Source organism: Mesoplodon bidens (assembly GCF_964165515.1).
Source record: "Mesoplodon bidens genome assembly, chromosome: 14".
Taxonomy (NCBI): domain Eukaryota; kingdom Metazoa; phylum Chordata; class Mammalia; order Artiodactyla; family Ziphiidae; genus Mesoplodon; species Mesoplodon bidens.
The window spans coordinates 30,457,431-30,476,457 of NC_138170.1; the positions used below are offsets into that span (position 1 = coordinate 30,457,431).

The 19,027-nt window shown below is 43.0% G+C and overlaps 1 protein-coding gene across 15 annotated transcripts in view; it reads left to right on the forward strand.

Moving 5' to 3' along the window:
* Positions 1–19,027, forward strand: part of AAK1 (AP2 associated kinase 1) — a 169,252-nt gene that overhangs the window by 97,384 nt on the left and 52,841 nt on the right. For 13 of the 15 annotated variants that reach the window (XM_081254484.1, XM_081254494.1, XM_081254495.1 and 10 more), the window contains exons 6-13: positions 925–1,046; positions 2,394–2,475; positions 2,984–3,116; positions 6,022–6,125; positions 8,444–8,523; positions 12,434–12,588; positions 13,555–13,874; positions 18,064–18,315. In XM_081254484.1, the coding sequence (XP_081110610.1) occupies positions 925–1,046; positions 2,394–2,475; positions 2,984–3,116; positions 6,022–6,125; positions 8,444–8,523; positions 12,434–12,588; positions 13,555–13,874; positions 18,064–18,315 (1,248 nt within the window). The remainder of the gene's footprint in view (positions 1–924; positions 1,047–2,393; positions 2,476–2,983; positions 3,117–6,021; positions 6,126–8,443; positions 8,524–12,433; positions 12,589–13,554; positions 13,875–18,063; positions 18,316–19,027) is intronic. The other 2 variants (XM_081254497.1, XM_081254489.1) reach the window with 1 other exon arrangement.

The window sequence follows — 19,027 nt, forward strand, 5'->3', positions numbered from 1 at the left end:
AATTCATCTATAAAAATATAAGGATGGAGGCTTCCCTGGTGGCGCAGTGGTTGAGAGTCCACCTGCCGATGCAGGGGACGCGGGTTTGTGCCCCGGTCCGGGAAGATCCCACATGCCGCAGAGCGGCTGGGCCCGTGAGCCATGGCTGCTGGGCCTGCGCGTCCGGAGCCTGTGCTCCGCAACGGGGGAGGCCACAGCAGTGAGAGGCCCGTGTACTGCAAAAAAAACAAAAACAAAACAAAACAAAAAATATATATATATATATAAGGATGGTACTTTAACAGGAGAACTGTGCATTTGCCCACAGGCCTTTAATCACATTGAGAAGTAGCCAAAATATAGCAAATATTTATTAATTCAGAAAATCCTAACCTATCGTAGTAAAGAAATTGATATATGTGTTTATAAGGCCCAAATGAAATCACTGACATCAGGAAGAACAGAGTACTGAAGGAACGTAGGGAAGGAGTGATATTTGTCTGAGTGGGGGCCTGAGGAATGCTTCAAAGAAGAGGTGGCATTGGAACTGGAATGTGAAAGGTGAATGGGATTTGGATAGTTAGGTAGGGAGCTGATGATCATCGGGAGCATCTTAGACTGAAAGAAAGGCAGGAATAAAGATACAGAGGCTTAAAACTGTAAGGATTATTTCTGCAGAGCTGAGAAATGTGACTAGAAATCTGGAAAAATGGGACTCTTGCTTCCCCACTGTGGAATTTCCTTTTTTTACCCTATTGCTGTGCATCTTTTTTTTTGTTCCACTTGGAATGACCCCTGTTGACATACTTAGAGGAGAATAACTTTCCTGTGCACATTAATGAGATTATCAGAAATAAAGTATCTTATTGATGTGTATGCAAACCAACTTTTCAAACACATTACTAAACGATATCTTGGAATGGGCGGCTGGGCGATGTTTTTCAGGTTGAAAATATTCTCTTGCATGACCGAGGCCACTACGTCCTGTGTGACTTTGGAAGTGCCACCAACAAATTCCAGAATCCACAAACTGAAGGAGTCAATGCAGTAGAAGATGAGATTAAGAAGTAAGCTTTTCCTCCTTTCTCGGAATTTTATCCATTATCGGATCAGCAGTTTTACCTTTAGCTCATGATTGAGAAGGTCAGGGTGAGAAGACAGTGGTGCTTGTCAGTTGCCCCTCGTCTCAGATCATCATGTTGGCAGTTGGGTTGTTGGATTTTAAGTGGAGGATGGGGAAGGGGTTCATGACCAATGAGCAGTGGAGTAAAATGAAAGAATCTTACAGCACTTTATCAATGGTCCTATGGTCATTATACATAGATCTTTTGATTTACATCACATAGCCCTTAAAAAGGTGTACACACCTTAGAAGTACTGTGATGCTTTTAAGTGGGATCACAACAGCTGTGACATTACCAGTCAGTTGGTTGTGCTTTTTACTGAAACCTAAATGGCTGTGTATTCCTTCCTGCTCATAAGGAGCTCACCTGCAGTCTAGTGGAATTAATGGTGCGTAGGGCTGTTAAAAGTCTCTACAGATAGTGAATCACTGACTTCCACGAGAAAAAAGCTTCTTTAGATTTGTGATTCCAGTAAGAACCTGACCCATTTTCGCCTGTTGTCCAGAGTGTTGGATTTTTCACAGGCACCAGCACTCACTATTACTGCTCATAAATCAGCAGCCTAGAGTGCACACATATCCTGATCCTCTCTCTCCTTTCCTGCTTCACCCCTGGCAACCAAGCCTGGGGCAGGAAGACTTACGGTCCAAGGCCCTGATGGGCACCTAAACCGCAGAGCCCTCTGGGCTCTAGAGACTCTAGCAGCGCAAATCACAGGCTTGGTAACACTAAGACTCTCACTTTGAAGATGAGCTTATCCTTCTCTTTTCTTGAGCCAGAGATAAGAGGAAAACTGTTGTTTCAGCCTTATGCTGGCAGCAAAGATCCATCCACCTCCCAGCCTAGCCAGGACCCACTTTATCCTCCTGAGTGTTCCAGCCAGTATTACATCTCTGTGTCGAGCCACATCTAAAGGGATTACTATTTAAAAAAAACCAAATCAGCCAAATATACTATCAGACCACGAGGATTTACAGGAGAAGATTTTGTTATTTGAGGAGCAAGAAAAGTTGCTTTTAGAGTTTAGTTAATACCTTAGTGTCTGCGTCCCCACCTGCTCTTAGATTGGAAGGACTGCAGCTAGAGGGCCATGGGTGTGTGCCAAGGACAGCTCTTCATTTCACCTGCACTAATATTCCATACTGTCTTCTCCAGGATGCTCCCAGGGAACTAGACTCCACTAATATACATATATATATATATATATATTTTTTAAAAGTAATTCTGCTACCCCTGGTTTTTAATTATAGCATTGACATATTTAACAAAAAATGAATCTCTTGATTGTAGATACACAACGCTGTCCTATCGAGCACCAGAAATGGTCAACCTGTACAGTGGCAAAATCATCACTACGAAGGCAGACATTTGGGTAGGTGTCAACTAACCTATCCACATCTCAGATGTCAGCAGTCTTGGCCATTAACTCCCAAGTTAATGCAGACAGTGCCATAGCAAGAGTGGCCACTGTACCATATCATTGTCTACTTATCCCTCAGGGTTATTCTTGACTCGAGGTGATGAGGCACTGCTTCTTGAAGCATGTCAAAGAAAATTACTTTAGACCTCTGTGAAAGTTATTCGGGTGACCTGCCCATTATTTAGGTGGTTTTCACATATGTGTTACTAGTTCTTAAGAGCAAAACCAGCTGAATACTTGTTCTTTATTGGAGCACAATTTGGTAGTGAGGATAGAAATACTATAACTTAGCAGATAAACAGTAATGTTGGTTCTAAATTCAAGTTTCTAGTGGGTTAATAGTACAGAGTGTTTAGATCGGCTGTAAATGTGGATGGTGCCAGTATCTCTCAGCAGACCCATTTGCAGTTACGATAAATAAATCACTAGTAGCAATCTGCTTTTTTTTTTATTTTTTTAGGCTCTTGGATGTTTGTTGTATAAATTATGCTACTTCACTTTGCCATTTGGAGAGAGTCAAGTGGCAATTTGTGATGGAAACTTCACAATTCCTGATAACTCTCGATATTCCCAAGATATGCATTGCCTAATTAGTAAGTATTTCAAGTTTCTGATTTCACATTTTTATTTCTAATCTCTACGAATGGATTGGAGGATAAAGGGATTAGATCCCAGGAGTGATGAGTGGGATGCACAAATAAAGAAATGAGTTGATAACTGTTGGTCACTCAAAGACCATGTAACGGTGTCTAGTTAGAGTGGTGAGTCTTTTTGCCAGAAATCTAAACTTGGTCTCACACCTGGGCTGGCCACCCGAGCAGAAATCTTAACTGGGCTTTGAGCATTACAGTACTGCTCTGTTCTCTTGCAGTCTGTATGAAAGCTGTGGTACCAAAGGAGTCCAGCTGACTCATATCAAGCGATAAGAAATTCATCTTTGCAAAACTGGAAGCAACTCAAATTAAAATGATTGCCATGCATTGGCTGAAGTGAATACATAATTAAGACTATATAACTCTGTGGAACTAGGTTTTTCCCTCTCATTTAGGTTAATCACTGGATTTTGATAAAAAGCATTTAAACTCAATGCTTTAAAATGTTTTTAAGATTCCCCACTCTTTTGTATCATCATAGTAAGCATATGTACTAATGTTCATTAACCAGGTGGCAGAATAAGTAATCTCTGCTCAACCCCCTGTATTGGAACGCTAAAGAAACAGAGGTTTTTATTATCTTTTTACTTCGGTCAAGGTGTTTAGTATCCACATTTTAACAATCACAGATTGTGAATCCTGAGTAACGCACTTTGGGTCCTAGGTGGGGATACACCTGGAGAAAATAGAAGACGCAAATGTGGTGAGGAGCATCTGACATTTGTTGAAGGCCTACTTGTACCTCATTTAATTCTTAAAACCCTATATAGCAGGGGTCCCCAACCCCCTGGGCCGTGGACCGGTACCCGTCCATGGCCTCTTAGGAACCCGGCCACACAGCAGGTGAGCGACGGGCAAGCGAGCGAAGCTTCATCTGCCGCTCCCCATCGCTCGCATTACCGCCTGAACCATTCCCCCCCCACTCCACCCGCCCCCGTCCATGGAAGAGTTGTCTTCCATGAAACCAGTCCCTGGTGCCAAAAAGGTTAGGGACCACTGCTATATAGTAAATATAATTATTCCTATTATACAAATGAGGAAACGGAGCCTCAAAAAGTATAGGTAACGTACCCAAGTTAACATAGTAGTAGCTTTTAAGTGACCACCCATTCCATTATACTAGTTTACACGAGTTTTATCAATCCGCCTCTTCCGTTTATTAATACAAAAGCGGGAGCAGTATTTAAAGGAATGGAATATCGTGTTTAATGGCTGTTGGATGTTTTCAGAGGTAAAGCATTATATTGATATCTGTACTAAAATTGCAGCTATGTAAATGAGATTGCAAGGAAATATGGGGAAGTCGCCAAATTTATTGCTAGAATGGTAGGAATTTTTGGTAAAAAAAATTTTTTTTTTTACTTTTGTGCAGCAAATTCATATTACGAAAAACAGCTCTTTATGAATGTCTGTAACATGGCATCTTTCCTAAAATCTGATCTGTTTCACTTTACAAACTGTTGGAAGAGTCCACTGTCACCCTAACTCACAGGTCTGAAAATGCATTTCTTGTTATCCCCCCGCACGCATACACACATCCCCCTTTCACTCCCAGTACAAGGTTCCCCTCTGCTCTTTTCAGTTTCTATCAGTGGTGTCGCCATTCAAGCCCAGATGACTGAAATTTAAAGTTTTCTTTGGATCTGGCTAGCAAGACAGAATAGAGTCAGTCATTTCCTAAGCAGCATTAATGCTTTCTTTGAAGTTTCTCCCGTTTTCTTGACGTTCTCTCTGTTCTCATCACTGTCACCATAATATAGACCGACCCTGTCGGCTCATGCCTGTCCTGGTGGACTGGCCTCCGTCTGTCCAACACACCCTCACTATGAGATTAATCTTATAAAATACCACCCTATCATGTCCCTATTCAGTAAACCTCATGGCTTGCCAATGGTCCCATATATTCTGGTTTCATCCTCCCCACCTTATTTCCCTTTATTCTCTGACAAGGAGACCTCTGCCCTGTCCTCTTGGTTCCCCTATTCCTTGCAACAAAGCGTTCTGTTGCCTTTCTCCAAGTCCGTCTTTGCTCAGACTGTTTTCTTACCTGGAATGTCTTTTTCTCTGCTTTTGCCCTGACTAAATTTTTTCCTGCCTTCAAGGACCATCTCTGCTCCTGCCTCTTCTGCAAAGGCCTTCATAAGGCTGCAGCCTCATCCGTCTTTTCTCAACTTAGGGTCCAAACCATTCATTTGATTACTTAAGCAATAAATTGCCTTACATTGCTGTTTACATGTGTATGTGTATGTGTTTGTGTGTCTTCTCAAAGATGTTTTCCCCTGGGGATTTTTCCAGCTTCAGAAGGAGCAGAAGCTTAAAGGATCTGGAAACAGACACGTGATCTATAGATCAGAGTAAAAGCAGAGATGTATTTGTTATCTTGTCATTTCTTTTAGATTGGAAACCAACTCGTACCTCCAACAAAAGAATAATAAGTAAATTCATGAAATTTGAGTTTTGGTTATAATTATCAAGAAAAATCATTTGTCTAGCTGATAGTATGAAAGAAGGAGGCCAGAACTTCCTAGGTACCAGCAGATGAATGTGTTAAGTTCCACACTGAGAACTCGAGTCCCTGTTGTGCAGGGCACAGAATGTGAATGAACTTAAAGTATCTTTGTTACAATTCAAAAACTTTGTTATTTTCTTGCAGATGTTTAAAATTTTAGGAAAGTTAGAGCTTCCCTTTCTGAGAGGGGGAGAAAAGGTCTCATCGTACTGTCTGAGTTTTATGAGAAATAAAAATTTTAAAAAGACAGAATTTTGGTAATAGAGAAATTATGCTTCTTATCTAATGTAATAACTCTTTGGGTATTATTAAATCATTCATATATGTTTATCTTAGGGTATATGTTGGAACCAGACCCTGACAAAAGGCCAGATATTTACCAGGTCTCCTACTTCTCATTTAAACTACTCAAGAAAGAATGCCCAATTCCAAATGTACAGGTATGTGAAAGGTGCTTTTTAGGGGAAGTAAACATGATTGAATTGTCATTTAGTGTTCCTGGGGTATTAACCAGCTGTTTAAATGAATAAGGCGTCCCTTGCTTTATCTAGTAGGGGGCATTCAAACAAAGCTAACTATGAAGGAGTTGCTATAAAGGGAATCCAATTTTCCCATAGAATTTAATTATAAAACTGAGGCAATTTTACACACACACACACACACACACACACACACACACACACACACGCAAACACCCTGGGGATTGAGTTGAACACTTTGGGTAAAGATTGACCAACTTTACCCTGTCAGCTGTCCCAGTTCCCTGAGAGCCACCGTGCCTGTTGTATTTACCGAGAGGAGGTTGGGCCGCTTCCCTAAGGCAGGGCCCTGGACTTGCCCCTGTGCCTAGTGGCACATAAGCCCCTTGTCCCTTTCCTCCTTGCTGTAGCAGACCTTTCTTGATTTCGCTTCTGTTGCTGGCCAGTCTGGAACTCACACTCCTTTTCTTCTACCCTCCCCACATATGTCAGACCATCAGAATGTCTTCTACACGTAGTCATCCTACACTCTACAGTTTTCAGAGTACGGTGCTTGCAAACACCCTTCTTGTAGTCTTGGCATATTTTTCATGTCATAGTATGATTCAACTTTCTTGAATATTTTACTAATGGATGCTGTAGTAAAAAATGTCTAATCGCAAATTGTCTTACTAGTTTCTCCGGTAATGAACTTCTGATGTCACTACTGGAGCTTGAGGGTGCTGATAAGTAACACTTCTCTTTCACTCCCACATTTGGAATCAGATGTGGGAATCGTTCAGATGGAGCTCGGCATGTTGGCTTTATTACTAATAAGACTGAGTCAGGGAATGTGGCTTGACCAGTCAGGCTCCCTAACGTTAGCACCACATGACTGAGCAGCGAATGCCTGGTTCCTGAGGGACAGGCTCGTCCATAGAGGAGGGGGGGCGAGGGTAAGCCAGACCAGCACACTTTTCTCTCCCAGTCTTATCAGTCAAGTAAGTTCCCCCTTTCCCTTGGGAGAGGAATGCTTGGAGGGTGGGAGAGAAGCTAGGAGAAATTTTCTAGCCCAAATCTGCCCCCCACACACACCTGAAAACATGAAGGAAATGGAGGTGCCTCCTAAAAGCCACTTTCATTATTAGTGTTCCATGGTTCGGGTTTCCCAGATTAAAACGAAGGATACTGTGCAGTAACCTAACACAACGTGATCCCTTTTGCTGTCCCACTTTCCCATTCATGAAGTTAAATAACGTGAAATAGGATTGGAAGCATTCAGGTTAGTAACTCGTTTTTTAAAAAGTAAGCTTCACCAGTCTCAAGCCGTTTGGCACTTGCTCAGTGGTGGTCAGCCGTGGTCTCGTGGCTCCCTAACCACAGGAGGCGCTGTTAGACGGATGGTGCAGAATCGAAGCCTGAGGAGCTCCGCCTGCCTTATGGGTTGAGCAGTGCCTCACATGCTGGGAAGAGGGGCTGGCTCAGCAACCACACACACCGCGGCTGTGGGTTTCTCCCAGCGTTCTCACAGAAGGCTAGATGCACCCTGGCTTGGCCCACTAGTCAGCACCAACTTCTCTAAGATCTAGCTGAGAGCTTAAGTATAGCTTACAGACCTCTTTTCGTTCCTTTCATAACATCACTTCTAAGCTGTGCTGTAGGAGGGGGAGGGAGCTGAGATCAAGCCCCAGTGCTCTTGCCTGGCCCAGAAGGTTGAGAATGACGGGGGTGGAGTGTGCTGTACCCAGGCTGCTCTGTCCCCTTCTCAGATCCTTTGCCTCCCTGACTGGGGCTGAGTCCAGTGGGATATACTTAGGTTAACTTCTTCCCTTCCCAGACCAGAGATCAGGGTCTGGAAGCCACTCTGGAAGACCCTAATGTGTATTTCCATTGGCCCAATCATGCTGGTTATTCTTTCTCAAAGAAATCTGTGGGGTGAGTTTTGGGAAGTGGGCGAAATGGGAGAAGGGAGTCAAAAGGTACAAACCTCTAGGTATAAAATAAATAAGTCATGGGGACGTAATGTACAGCATGGTGACTATACTTAGTAATACTGTATTGCATATTTGAAGGTTGCTGAGAGAGTAGATCTTAAAAGTTCTCATCACAAGAAAAAAAATTCTGTAACTGCGTATGGTGATAGATGTTAACTAGACTGGTTGTGGTGATCATTTTGCAATATTTACAAATATCAAATCAATTGTGTTGTACACCTGAAACTAATGTAATGCATGTCAGTTACATCTCAATTATTTAAAACATCGCTGGTGTCCTATTAAACTTTTCTTTCAATTCTATAGAACTCTCCCATTCCTGCAAAGCTCCCTGAACCAGTGAAAGCCAGCGAGGCGGCTGCAAAAAAGACCCAGCCAAAGGCCAGGTAAGAAATGCCTTAGTGAGCACATGTCCTACTCCAGTTGCTGTAGTAGCAGGGGAGGGCGCCTTTGGTTCTTGATTCTTAACGCTGCCGTGGCCAGAGGCTGCACAGAACAGGAAAGGAAGCTGTGTCTCCCCCAGGCAGAAACTGTTCTTTGGGAGTGCAAGTTGGAATATAGTAGGATACAGAGATCTACATCTGAAAGAGAATCAAGAACCCCGCAGCTACTCCCTTTGCTTGGGGATAGGTGCAGGGCGTTCAGAGGTGTGGTGACAGCAGGCCTTAAGTATTGCTAGTACAGTATTGCTAAACGTGTGTCCTGGCCTTTGCATAGCCTAGTCCACCACATTAATCTCCAGGAAATCTTACTTTCTGTGGCTCCAGCCACATTAGGAAAGTACAGGTCAAAGCATTGAGTCCATGAACAGCAAAAGAGCCTCTGGATCTTAGGTAATCACATTCTAAATAACGGAGGTTCTTCCAAGTAGCAGCTCAAGAGAGGAGTCAAGAAGCTAGGGTTTTATTTGGGGAAATAGTCCCTGTGCGAGAAAATAGAGTGGGTGCCGAGGAAGCTGGGAGAGCCATCAGAAAGCGCGGAAGTCTGACCCAGAGCAGGGAGGAGAAGGTTGGCTCCAAGTGACCTGGACTGCCTGCCACACAAGGTAAGGAAGGTGCATTGTCCAGGAGTCCTGTCTTTTAGGAACGGGCCTGCCTTAGTATCCTTGTGGCTGGGACATTATGGCTGAGAGCAGCCTCTGGGAAGCGTGGCCTCGGGGCACACAGGGCAGTGGATTTCAGGAGCACAATAGCTGGGCCACTTGGTCTTTTACACCCTGGTAGTCGAAGGTCTGCAAGGCACATCCTCATGGCCGCCATGCCTTCCAAATGGCAAATTCTCAGGGTAGTCCCAGAGTTGTTTATACCCTCCTTTTCTACCACACTCCCATGGCAAGGAAGCCTTAGTGCAAACTGTATCAACAAAGCACCCTAGATGGGAATATATGAATTTTAATAAAAGAGTAAAATAACTTCTGCTTTAGAAAATTCTTGAATATTTATAGAATTCCTGTTGTGTGTCTATTCCAGATGTGGCTCTAAAGTAATAAGACTTTGGTTTTTAACAAACTTAGCAAACTACGTCCATGATGTTACTTTGCAGTCTGTTTATATGTTAGTAAGTCTGCCATGCTCACCTCTAGGAATTGCTTTTGGGGCTGATTTAATTAGCTTCATCTTTTGGGCTTATGGCCATCTTGTACTAGGCCCAGACTTGGTATGTATAGAGGCTAAGCAAAGATCCATTCCCACAAAGCATACACACTTATAAAAATTATAATACCTGCTGACGTTTGAGTGGTACTGTGTTGTGTAAAAAGGAGAAAATAATACCTACATCATGAGGCAGGTGTGAACATCAAACACTCCTGTGACTGTGTTACTTATATAAACTCTACGGTGCCCAAACTGTTAGTTTGTATGGACCTCAGTAATGCTGCAAGAATATACAGACCTTACAGCCAAGAGATTTGGATCTAAGCTGTCCTATATATAATTTGCAGTGATTTCATTTGCGTGATCACATTTGCTCCCCAGTCCTGAGAGGTGGGTTTTTCTTTCAGATTCCTTTTTTTTTTTTTTTTTTGGCCCCGTCAAGCGTCTCGTGGGATCTTAGTACCCTGACCAGGGATTGAACCCTCGCCCTCTGTGAAAGTGCAGAGTCCTAACCACTGGATCACCAGGGAATTGTCCTCAAACTCTATTTTTAAAGTAGCCACTATTCATTGAGGCATCACATATACCAGATACCATACTAGGTACTTTACATAAATAAGATGACCTTTTCCCCCCCCTTAAAACAAATCTGTGAGGTTGTTGCTGTTCTCACTTCACAGATAAGGAAACAGAGACTCAGAATTGTAAGTCAGCTGCTCAGGGTAGTTAGTCAGTATGTGATTAGCAGAAGAACCAGAGCTCCAGCATCCTCACTCTTCCTCCTCTGCACGTTAAGTGGTTTGCCCAGGATCACACAGATAGGGCAACTTAGAGCCAGATCTCCTGGCTTCGAGGTCTGTATTTTCTTACAATATACTGAGGTCCATACAAACTAACATTTTGAGCACGCTTCAGTTTATAAAATGGTTTTACAGTTATTGATACATTTGATGTTCACATCTGCCTCATAAAGTAGGTATTATTGTCTCCATTTTATACATAAGGGACCCCAGGCTAAAAGAGGTTCAGTGGCATGCCTATTATCACAGTTAGTTAGTGGGGAGCTAGAGTTCAAGTACGGTTTTCTTTGACTCCAAATCCCATTGATTCTAAAAACGTTACCCTTAGGAGACCAGTGTGGAGGTTCTTGGCATTTGGTTTTCTACAGCAGTCTGTTTACCTCCCTCACCCTTGGCTTGATCTTTCTGACCCCTTTCTCCTCTTTCCCAGCATCTGTCCTGTTTTCCTTCCCACCTCCCTTCCCCAGGTCACAGCCTCTCCAATGTCATAGCTTTTATATTACCAGTTTTCCACCCAGCATGAGAGCAGGATGCCAGTGAAAAGCCTCAGGGTCCAGAATGGGCTTGCCTTGGAGACATGTCATGAGGAAGGACATAGGGCCAGCTGTTCTGCTTCCTATTTTGCATTTTCTGGAGGCTGTGCCAGATATATTTTGGAAATATTCAAGAAGCTTGTTTATTTTGGCCTTCACCTCAGCTATTACTCCCTAAAGTGCATTTTCAAAGGATAGCCACTCTGATCTAAGTTAGACAGTAGCCAGCTGCCTGCATTGCTCTAAATCAAGGGAAGCTACCACCTGAGCTGTAGTAGCACCATCACAGGGAGCAAGCAGACTACACTCTGTACTCATTTAGATTAGATTTGGCTATGAGTTCTAGAAAGTGCAAATGACAGTGGCTTATATAAGATCGATTTTTTTTTCCTCTCAAGTAAACAACATCTGGAGGCAAGTAATCCAGGGCTCATATGGAGGTCTGTTCCACAAAGCCCTCAGGTACCCAGGCTGCTTTAAGCTCATCACTCCACCATCCCTGTGGTTGTGGCCATGCCCTCATAGACCAATATGGCAGCATCCCTCTTCCAAGCAGCAGGATCAGGAATTGCCAAAGAAGAAGAGAGACATAGAGCATGCACAGAGTTTCTCAACATTTCTAGAAACTGCTACATAACAACCTGTTTATATCCCACGTAGGCCAGAACTTAGACGCATGGCCATACCTGATTACAAGCGAGACTGGGCAATGTGATTTTTACTCTGGGTGACCCTATGTCCAGCTAAAAATTGTTATTACCATGGAAAAAAGCAAATATGTGTATTGGAGGATATAGAGTTCCTGTCACACTCCCCAAATCCTTTATCTTGAGTAATTTACTTATTCCTTCTAGTTGCGTTATTGGATTAACTCATTTGATGCTTCTTATTAGAGAGACACCATTTTGACAGCTAGTTCGAATCAAGTTTGAGTCCCTCTACATCTGAAAACCACCTGCTTTAAACCCCTCTTTGCATTATCATCAAAGTATATTCTAGGAAATCCTAAGAAGTATTAGGCAAAATGGTCCCAAGATCAAAAAAGTTTGAGAAACGTTGCATTCTGTATAATGCTCTCTGAGGTATTCCTTGCAAGTTCACACGTGAAAAGTTTTTCTAGAAAGGAATCTGCTATTTTGATATTTTGATCAGTGTGTTAAAACTTATTTGCCCACCTTTTTTTTTCCACAACATCTAGTAACACGTAACATCCTGTGGAATACCCTTTGGGAAATGTTGACTAAGTGGATATGGAAGGTTTGGATGAATGTGGAGGTGAAAGCTTATACATCAGGGACTCTGTCTACCCCCTCTTCATTTTCTCACCCTTTAACAGGCAACTTTTTTTTCCCCTTTTTCTTTTTCTAGACTGACAGATCCCATTCCCACCACAGAGACTTCAATTGCACCCCGCCAGAGGCCTAAAGCTGGGCAGACTCAGCCCAACCCAGGAATCCTTCCCATCCAGCCAGCCCTGACACCTCGAAAGAGGGCCACAGTTCAGCCCCCACCTCAGGCCACAGGTCAGTAACTAGGTTGGTTTGAAACTTGGTACACCTTTGTCAGCCTGGACCGTAGAGAAGTCTTGGAAAGCCTGGTTTTTCCTGGAATGGAATCTAGAGACATGTAAAGAGTAATGGTTTTCCTCGAGCAACTAGAGATGAGCTGCCGTTGAAGTTGTACGGGTAATGGCTGGCCAAAAGGAGGGCCTCTCATTGAATTCTCCAGTGGATCTCCAAGGCCACTGAAGCCTGTTGTCTCTAATTTTTCTAGTCTTGGCCCTGATTTTATGGCGCGGTCCATTCGTCCCCTGCCTCCCTCTCTATTTCATATACTTCTCTTTGCATTTTAAAAAAATCTTTTTGGACACAGAGGAATTATTTCTTTAACGCTCTGTCTCTTGAAGTATCTGTCACCTCTTCATGTTTTGTTTTTCCATTTCTAATGAGCGGACCGAGTTTCCTTTCCTAAAGAGGATTGATCCAAATTATCAAGTAGCTGAACACAGCCATCGCTCCCCCTACCAGGAAGCTGCTGTTGGTGAATTTGGTGGTCATTTACTTACAATCAGGCATCCAGACTGGGGTTGTGTAACATACATGTAAACCATCAAAGGATGCTTTTGTCCTGCAGTGTGCCACAAATGCAAAGATCGTGTTTATGTACCGTAGCATCAAAGTCCAGTTGAATATGTAGATCCTCAGGTGCGACTAAAGGAGTCATTGACTAAATGGGACGGTGAACAAGGGAGGACTTTTTGAGGCAGACAAGCATTGAACACTGTTACTGGACCGTGTTTGGAAAAATAGGAAGCACGTAGTATGGCAAGAGGAAGGAAGGGCCTTCCAGGTGCAAGGACAGTGAGAAGCCCATGGATCTTGGGGTTATCTGTCCACTGATCACCCCCTCTTTATTGCTTTGGCAAGAAAGAAAGCCACGTTCGTTTGGAAGAGTTTTGAGCCCTTATATGGAGTTTATTCTCCTTGCAGGATCCAGCAATCAGCCTGGCCTTTTAGCCAGCGTTCCTCAACCAAAACCCCAGCCTCCACCCAGCCAACCCCTACCGCAGTCTCAGCCCAAGCAGCCCCAGGCTCCGCCCACCCCACAGCAGCCGCCTTCCACGCAGGCCCAGGGTCTGCCCACCCAGGCCCAGGCCACACCCCAGCACCAGCAGCAGCTCTTCCTCCAGCAGCAGCAGCAGCAGCAGCAGCAGCAGCAGCAGCAGCAGCAGCAGGCGGCACCGCCTCCTGCACAGCAGCCAGCGGGCACATTCTACCAGCCACAGCAGCAGCAGGCCCAGGCTCAGCAGGTAAGGCGGTGCATCTGACCCTCTCTTGGCATATGTGAGTCATCCCTGTGAAAAGGTCCACTACGTGCAGGTGTCTTCCTTGGGAAACCCTGGGAAGACAGAGAGCCATGACCCGGCACAGAGTTGTACTCATAGATGGCAGACACTAAACTTGACACAGTGGAGCCCTCACTGCATCACTCGCAGCCCTCCCCTGCTTCTTCTCAGGCCATGGGGAATTCTGCACCTCACCAGGGAACCTCAGCAAGGAAGCTGGTTTTTAAGGACTCTTTTTACATTTTTATTTATTTATTTATTTATAACATCTTTATTGGAGTTTATTTGCTTTACAGTGGTGTGTTTCTGCTGTATAACAAAGTGAATCAGTTATACATATACATAGGTCCCCATATCTCCTCCCTCTTGCATCTCCCTCCCTCCCACCCTCCCTATCCCACCCATCTAGGTGGTCACAAACCACTGAGCTGATCTCCCCGTGCTATGCGGCTGCTTCCCACTAGCTATCTGTCTTACATTTGATAGTGTATATATGTCCATGCCACTCTCTCACTTTGTCCCAGCTTACCCTTTCCCCTCCCCATATCCTCAAGTCCATTCTCTAGTAGGTCTGTGTCTTTATTCCCGTCTTACCCCTAGGTTCTTCATGACCTTTTTTTTTTTTCCTTAGATTCCATATATATGTGTTAGCATACGGTATTTGTTTTTCTCTTTCTGACTTACTTCACTCTGTATGACAGACTCTAGGTCTATCCACCTCACTACAAATATCTCAATTTTGTTTCTTTTTATGGCTGAGTAATATTCCATTGTATGTATGTGCCACATCTTCTTTATCCATTCATCTGGTGATGGGCACTTAGGTTGCTTCCATGTCCTGGCTATTGTAAATAGAGCTGCAATGAATATTTTGGTACATGACTCTTTTTTGTTTTTTGTTTTCTGACATGACACCATCATCAAATTGAAGCAGAAAAACAATTATTTCTTATTATCATCAAATATCCAGTAGTGTTTAACTCTGGTGTGTCATAATTTAAATTGCTTTGTATATTTTTTCACATTTTTTTGATCTGAATATATTCATTTTATAATGATCGATATATCTTTTAAGTCCCCCTTTTATCCATAGGTGCCTTCCTCCTCTTTTTTTCCCCTTTGCCACTTTTTTTTTTTTTTTTTTTTTTTTTTTAAAGAAACTGGGTCGTTTGTCCTGTAGAATTTCCCACGTTCTGGATTTGGTTGATTGCATCCCTGTGGTGGTGTTTAATATGTTTACCACCCCCTGTGTAAACGGGTAGTTTCTTGAGGCCTCTCAATATTTGATTCAGGTTGATAGTCCTTTGTTCTTCCAGTTGCATCACGTCAGGAGACATACAGTAGTCTCAACATCACAAGACACCTTATCTGCGGGGAATACGTTCCAAGACCCCCAGTGGATGTCTGAAACCGCAGCTAGTACCGGACCCTATATATACCATGTTTTTTCCTGTACATACATACCTATGGTAAAGTTTAATTTATAAATTAGGCACAGTGAGAGAGTAACAAGAATAGCTAATAATAAAATACATCAATGATAGCAATATACTGTAATAAAACTTATGTGAATGTAGTGTCTCTCACAGAATATTCTTGTGGTGATGTGAGATGATAAAATGCCTACTTGATGAGATGAAGTAAGGTGAATGACGTGAGCATTGTGACATAGCGTTAGGCTACTATTGACCTTCTAACCATATGTCGGAAGGAGGATCATCTGCTTCTTGGGATCCAGAATCATGGAGCCATGACAGTGTCAATGGTTGCATGTCAGGAGCCGATGACGTCAATGGTTGGGGATCCCAGCCAGGACGAAATGGGACCGTGCAAGGTTTCATCACGCTGCTCAGAACAACATGCAATTTAAAACTCATGAATTGTTTATTTCTGGACTTTTCCATTTAATATTTTCATATCACTGTTCACCACGGGTAACTGAAACTGCAGAAAGCGAAACTGTGGATAAAGTCTGGTTGTCCTCTCTTTTATTAATATTAAGATCAATCTGTGGGTTTGGCATTGTCCGTCTGATCCAGTCACTTAATATTCCCCTTCAGTTTGTTTCCTAAGTCCATTAATTCATTAGGGGTGGCAAAGCGGTGATATTCTAGCATTCCATCTTCATTTAGGGGCTGGATTTTTCTGTAAAGAACTTGGGGTCGAACTCGCGCCCCCTGCATTGGAAGTGCGGAGTCTTAACCACTAGACCACCAGGGAAGTCCCCTGTAAAGAACTTTTTCAGCAAGTATTTGATTACCCTGAGGTACTGTTTGTACAGAAAAGGCAGAAATAATGCATGACTCTTTCCCTGTGTTTACCAGTTTTCAGAATAATGAGTTTGTTCATAGTACCATCCAGAAGTGAACAATGAAGATTTTGTTTTGTTCTTCGTATCATTATGAGTTCATGCATCTTAATATATTTGATATGGTTCCATACATTGCAGTTAAAAAAATTTGTCCCAGTTGTCTCAGTTTTGGCCAGTGGAAGTCTCTTCAGATTGGTTCCTGGGTCCTTTGGCTGTGACTCCAGTAGCCTTTAATGTGTCCTTGCTATTTGGTGTAACAAGCTGTTCCAGGATCATTCTGCCCTTGACCTGGAATCAGCCATTTCTCTAAGGAGCTGTTTCCCTTTAATGGAAATGGTATTTAGAGACCTCAGTCTTGCTACTAGGGATACCCATTTGCTAATGGGTTGGTTATTATTTTTAGACCTTTTCAGTGAATAGTTAGGACATATATATATTTTTTTAATAGAATATACACCATGAATTCAAATTTATATTTCTAAAGCAGATTTGTAATTACAGGATTTTTGTTTAACTTCTTGGATTTTATATTTGTATCTTTCTCATCTGGAAATCTTGATTCCTAACAACATTAACATAATTCTTAATTGATTTATAGTTTCAAGATAACAATACCAATATGATTACCGAAAACAGTTTAAGATTTCTTTGCCATTCTTACACCTAGAATGTTTAGCACATTATTTTCTAGGAGTTTGGCTATCAATCTGATACACAGGTTTATTTGCTTTGTTTTGCTGTTTAGTTATTGCTTTTTAAATTTCGGTTTAATTTTGTTTTGTGAAAATGTAAGACATTTACATAATTTCAAAGCTAAATCTGCAAAATTCTATTCCCTCCATCCCATATATAGGGGTATCCTTCATTCCTATTTATAACTTGAGAGTGTTCCCTTTAAAGGATATATAGCATAGTTTATTCCAATCAGTCCCCTGTTGACAGACATTTGGTTGTTTCTAGCATTTTGCTATTATAAGTAGGCAGCTATTTATTGATATCTGCTTTTTTTTGCTAACCCTTTAACTTTGCCCCAGTAGGCAAACAATATCCTCCCAGTTAACTTCATAACTAAGTAACAGTATTTGGGATTTCAAAGACAAGATCTTGACCTTTGTTCATCAGAAGGCCCTTTTTTCAGCTGTGTTTTTGTGCCTTACACAGAGTCCTTAGCAGTGAGGAGTAGAGAAGTGTTCCTGTCTCCAGGAAGTTTATAAAAGAATATAACTTGAAACCATGCTACCAGTATAAGATAAAATATCATTAAGTAGTAGAGTATATTGAATATTTTGAATGTTTAAAGATGGGAGTTTAATAAAGAGAGCTATTGGGAAATGATTTTCAGAAAGGCTTGAGAGGACTTAATAACTGAGTTAACATTTAGGTTCTATTCTATTCAGTGTCATCATTGCTTCATCCTGTTCATGTAGGGAAGAATTTTAATCCTGGTTATTTCCAAATCCCTTTATGAGAGGGATAACTTCTGTGATTAGCAGATCATTTATTAGCTTCTGTTACACTCCAGCATGTGGAGTCACAAGATGTACAGTCAGATGGATGCCCTCAGGCCAGGCACAGAAACCCCTCGGAAGCCAGTCTGCATGGCAGGAGGCAGACAGTGCAGTGGCTAGAGCCTGGCAGTGTAAGGTGCTGCTGTGTTTATGTAATAATGCCCTGAGGTTCCCCTCGTGAGTTTTCAGGCCAAGGTAAAAGACGCTTACCTGCCCTTGCCTTTGGCTTCAGCACCGGCCTTAGTTGTTACTGAGACATTCATCCTTTGTGGAATATGGTTCTGAGACAGGCTTTTATTCACCTCCTCATTCCTTGCCACTTTCTCCTGCTCAGTTTCAGGCAGTACACCCTGCAGCCCAGCAACCAGCGATCGCTCAGTTCCCCGTGGTAGCCCAAGGAAGCTCTCAACAGCAGCTGATACAGAGCTTCTACCAGCAGCAGCAGCTGGCCACAACTCTGCATCAACAACAACAGCTGCTGACTCAGCAGGCTGCCTTGCAGCAGAAGACCGCAGTGGTAGCCCTGCAGCAGGCCCAGGCACAGCCAGCCACAGCCCCCCAGCCAGCCCCTGCCCAGGAGCCAGCGGTGAGAATCAACCAGAAGAGGAGCCCACAGTGAGGGCTAGGGCAAGGGTGGGAAAGAGGTAGCAGCAGCTGGTGGGGCACGGCTGCTCCCCGCCCTGGTGGTTAAGATATTTGGTCTTTTCCCGATATATCCAGGAAAGGGATGAGGTACACTATAGAAGCTTAAGGTTTTAGAACAATGATTCTAGGTTGCTGATGGACAAATGAACTTGTTTACAAGACACAAATAGACTCACAGCCATAGAAAACAAACTTATGGTTACCGAAGGGGAAGGGAGGGGGGAGGCATAAATTAGGAGTATGGGATTAATAGACGATGAGCTTTCGTATTTCTCACTCTAATATTAGGCTGGCAGAAAGAGCTGTTCGTTGTCTCTGTCAGTGCCAGTGTCAAGCAGTCAAAGCCCTAGGTAGGGTTAGAGCTAATCCCTTTCCCTTCTTCAGGGGGCAGTTTGACCACTGTGGCCTTCCCAGTCTCGAGAGGTTCATGTAGGCCTCCACCTGTACCCTGAGTCCTGACAGTCCTGTGTTTATTCTTTGTCTTGGATGATATTACTGGCCACCTTAAATAAGTCTACTATGCAGCACCCTTCCAGGGCCCGCTTGCTGAGACCATTTGCCGTGGCCTGATCCCCCTCTGGGCACCAGAGCATGTGACTGTTGTTTGAGCCATCTTGTTAGTTTAGAAATTCGGCATGTTCATTTCTAGATAC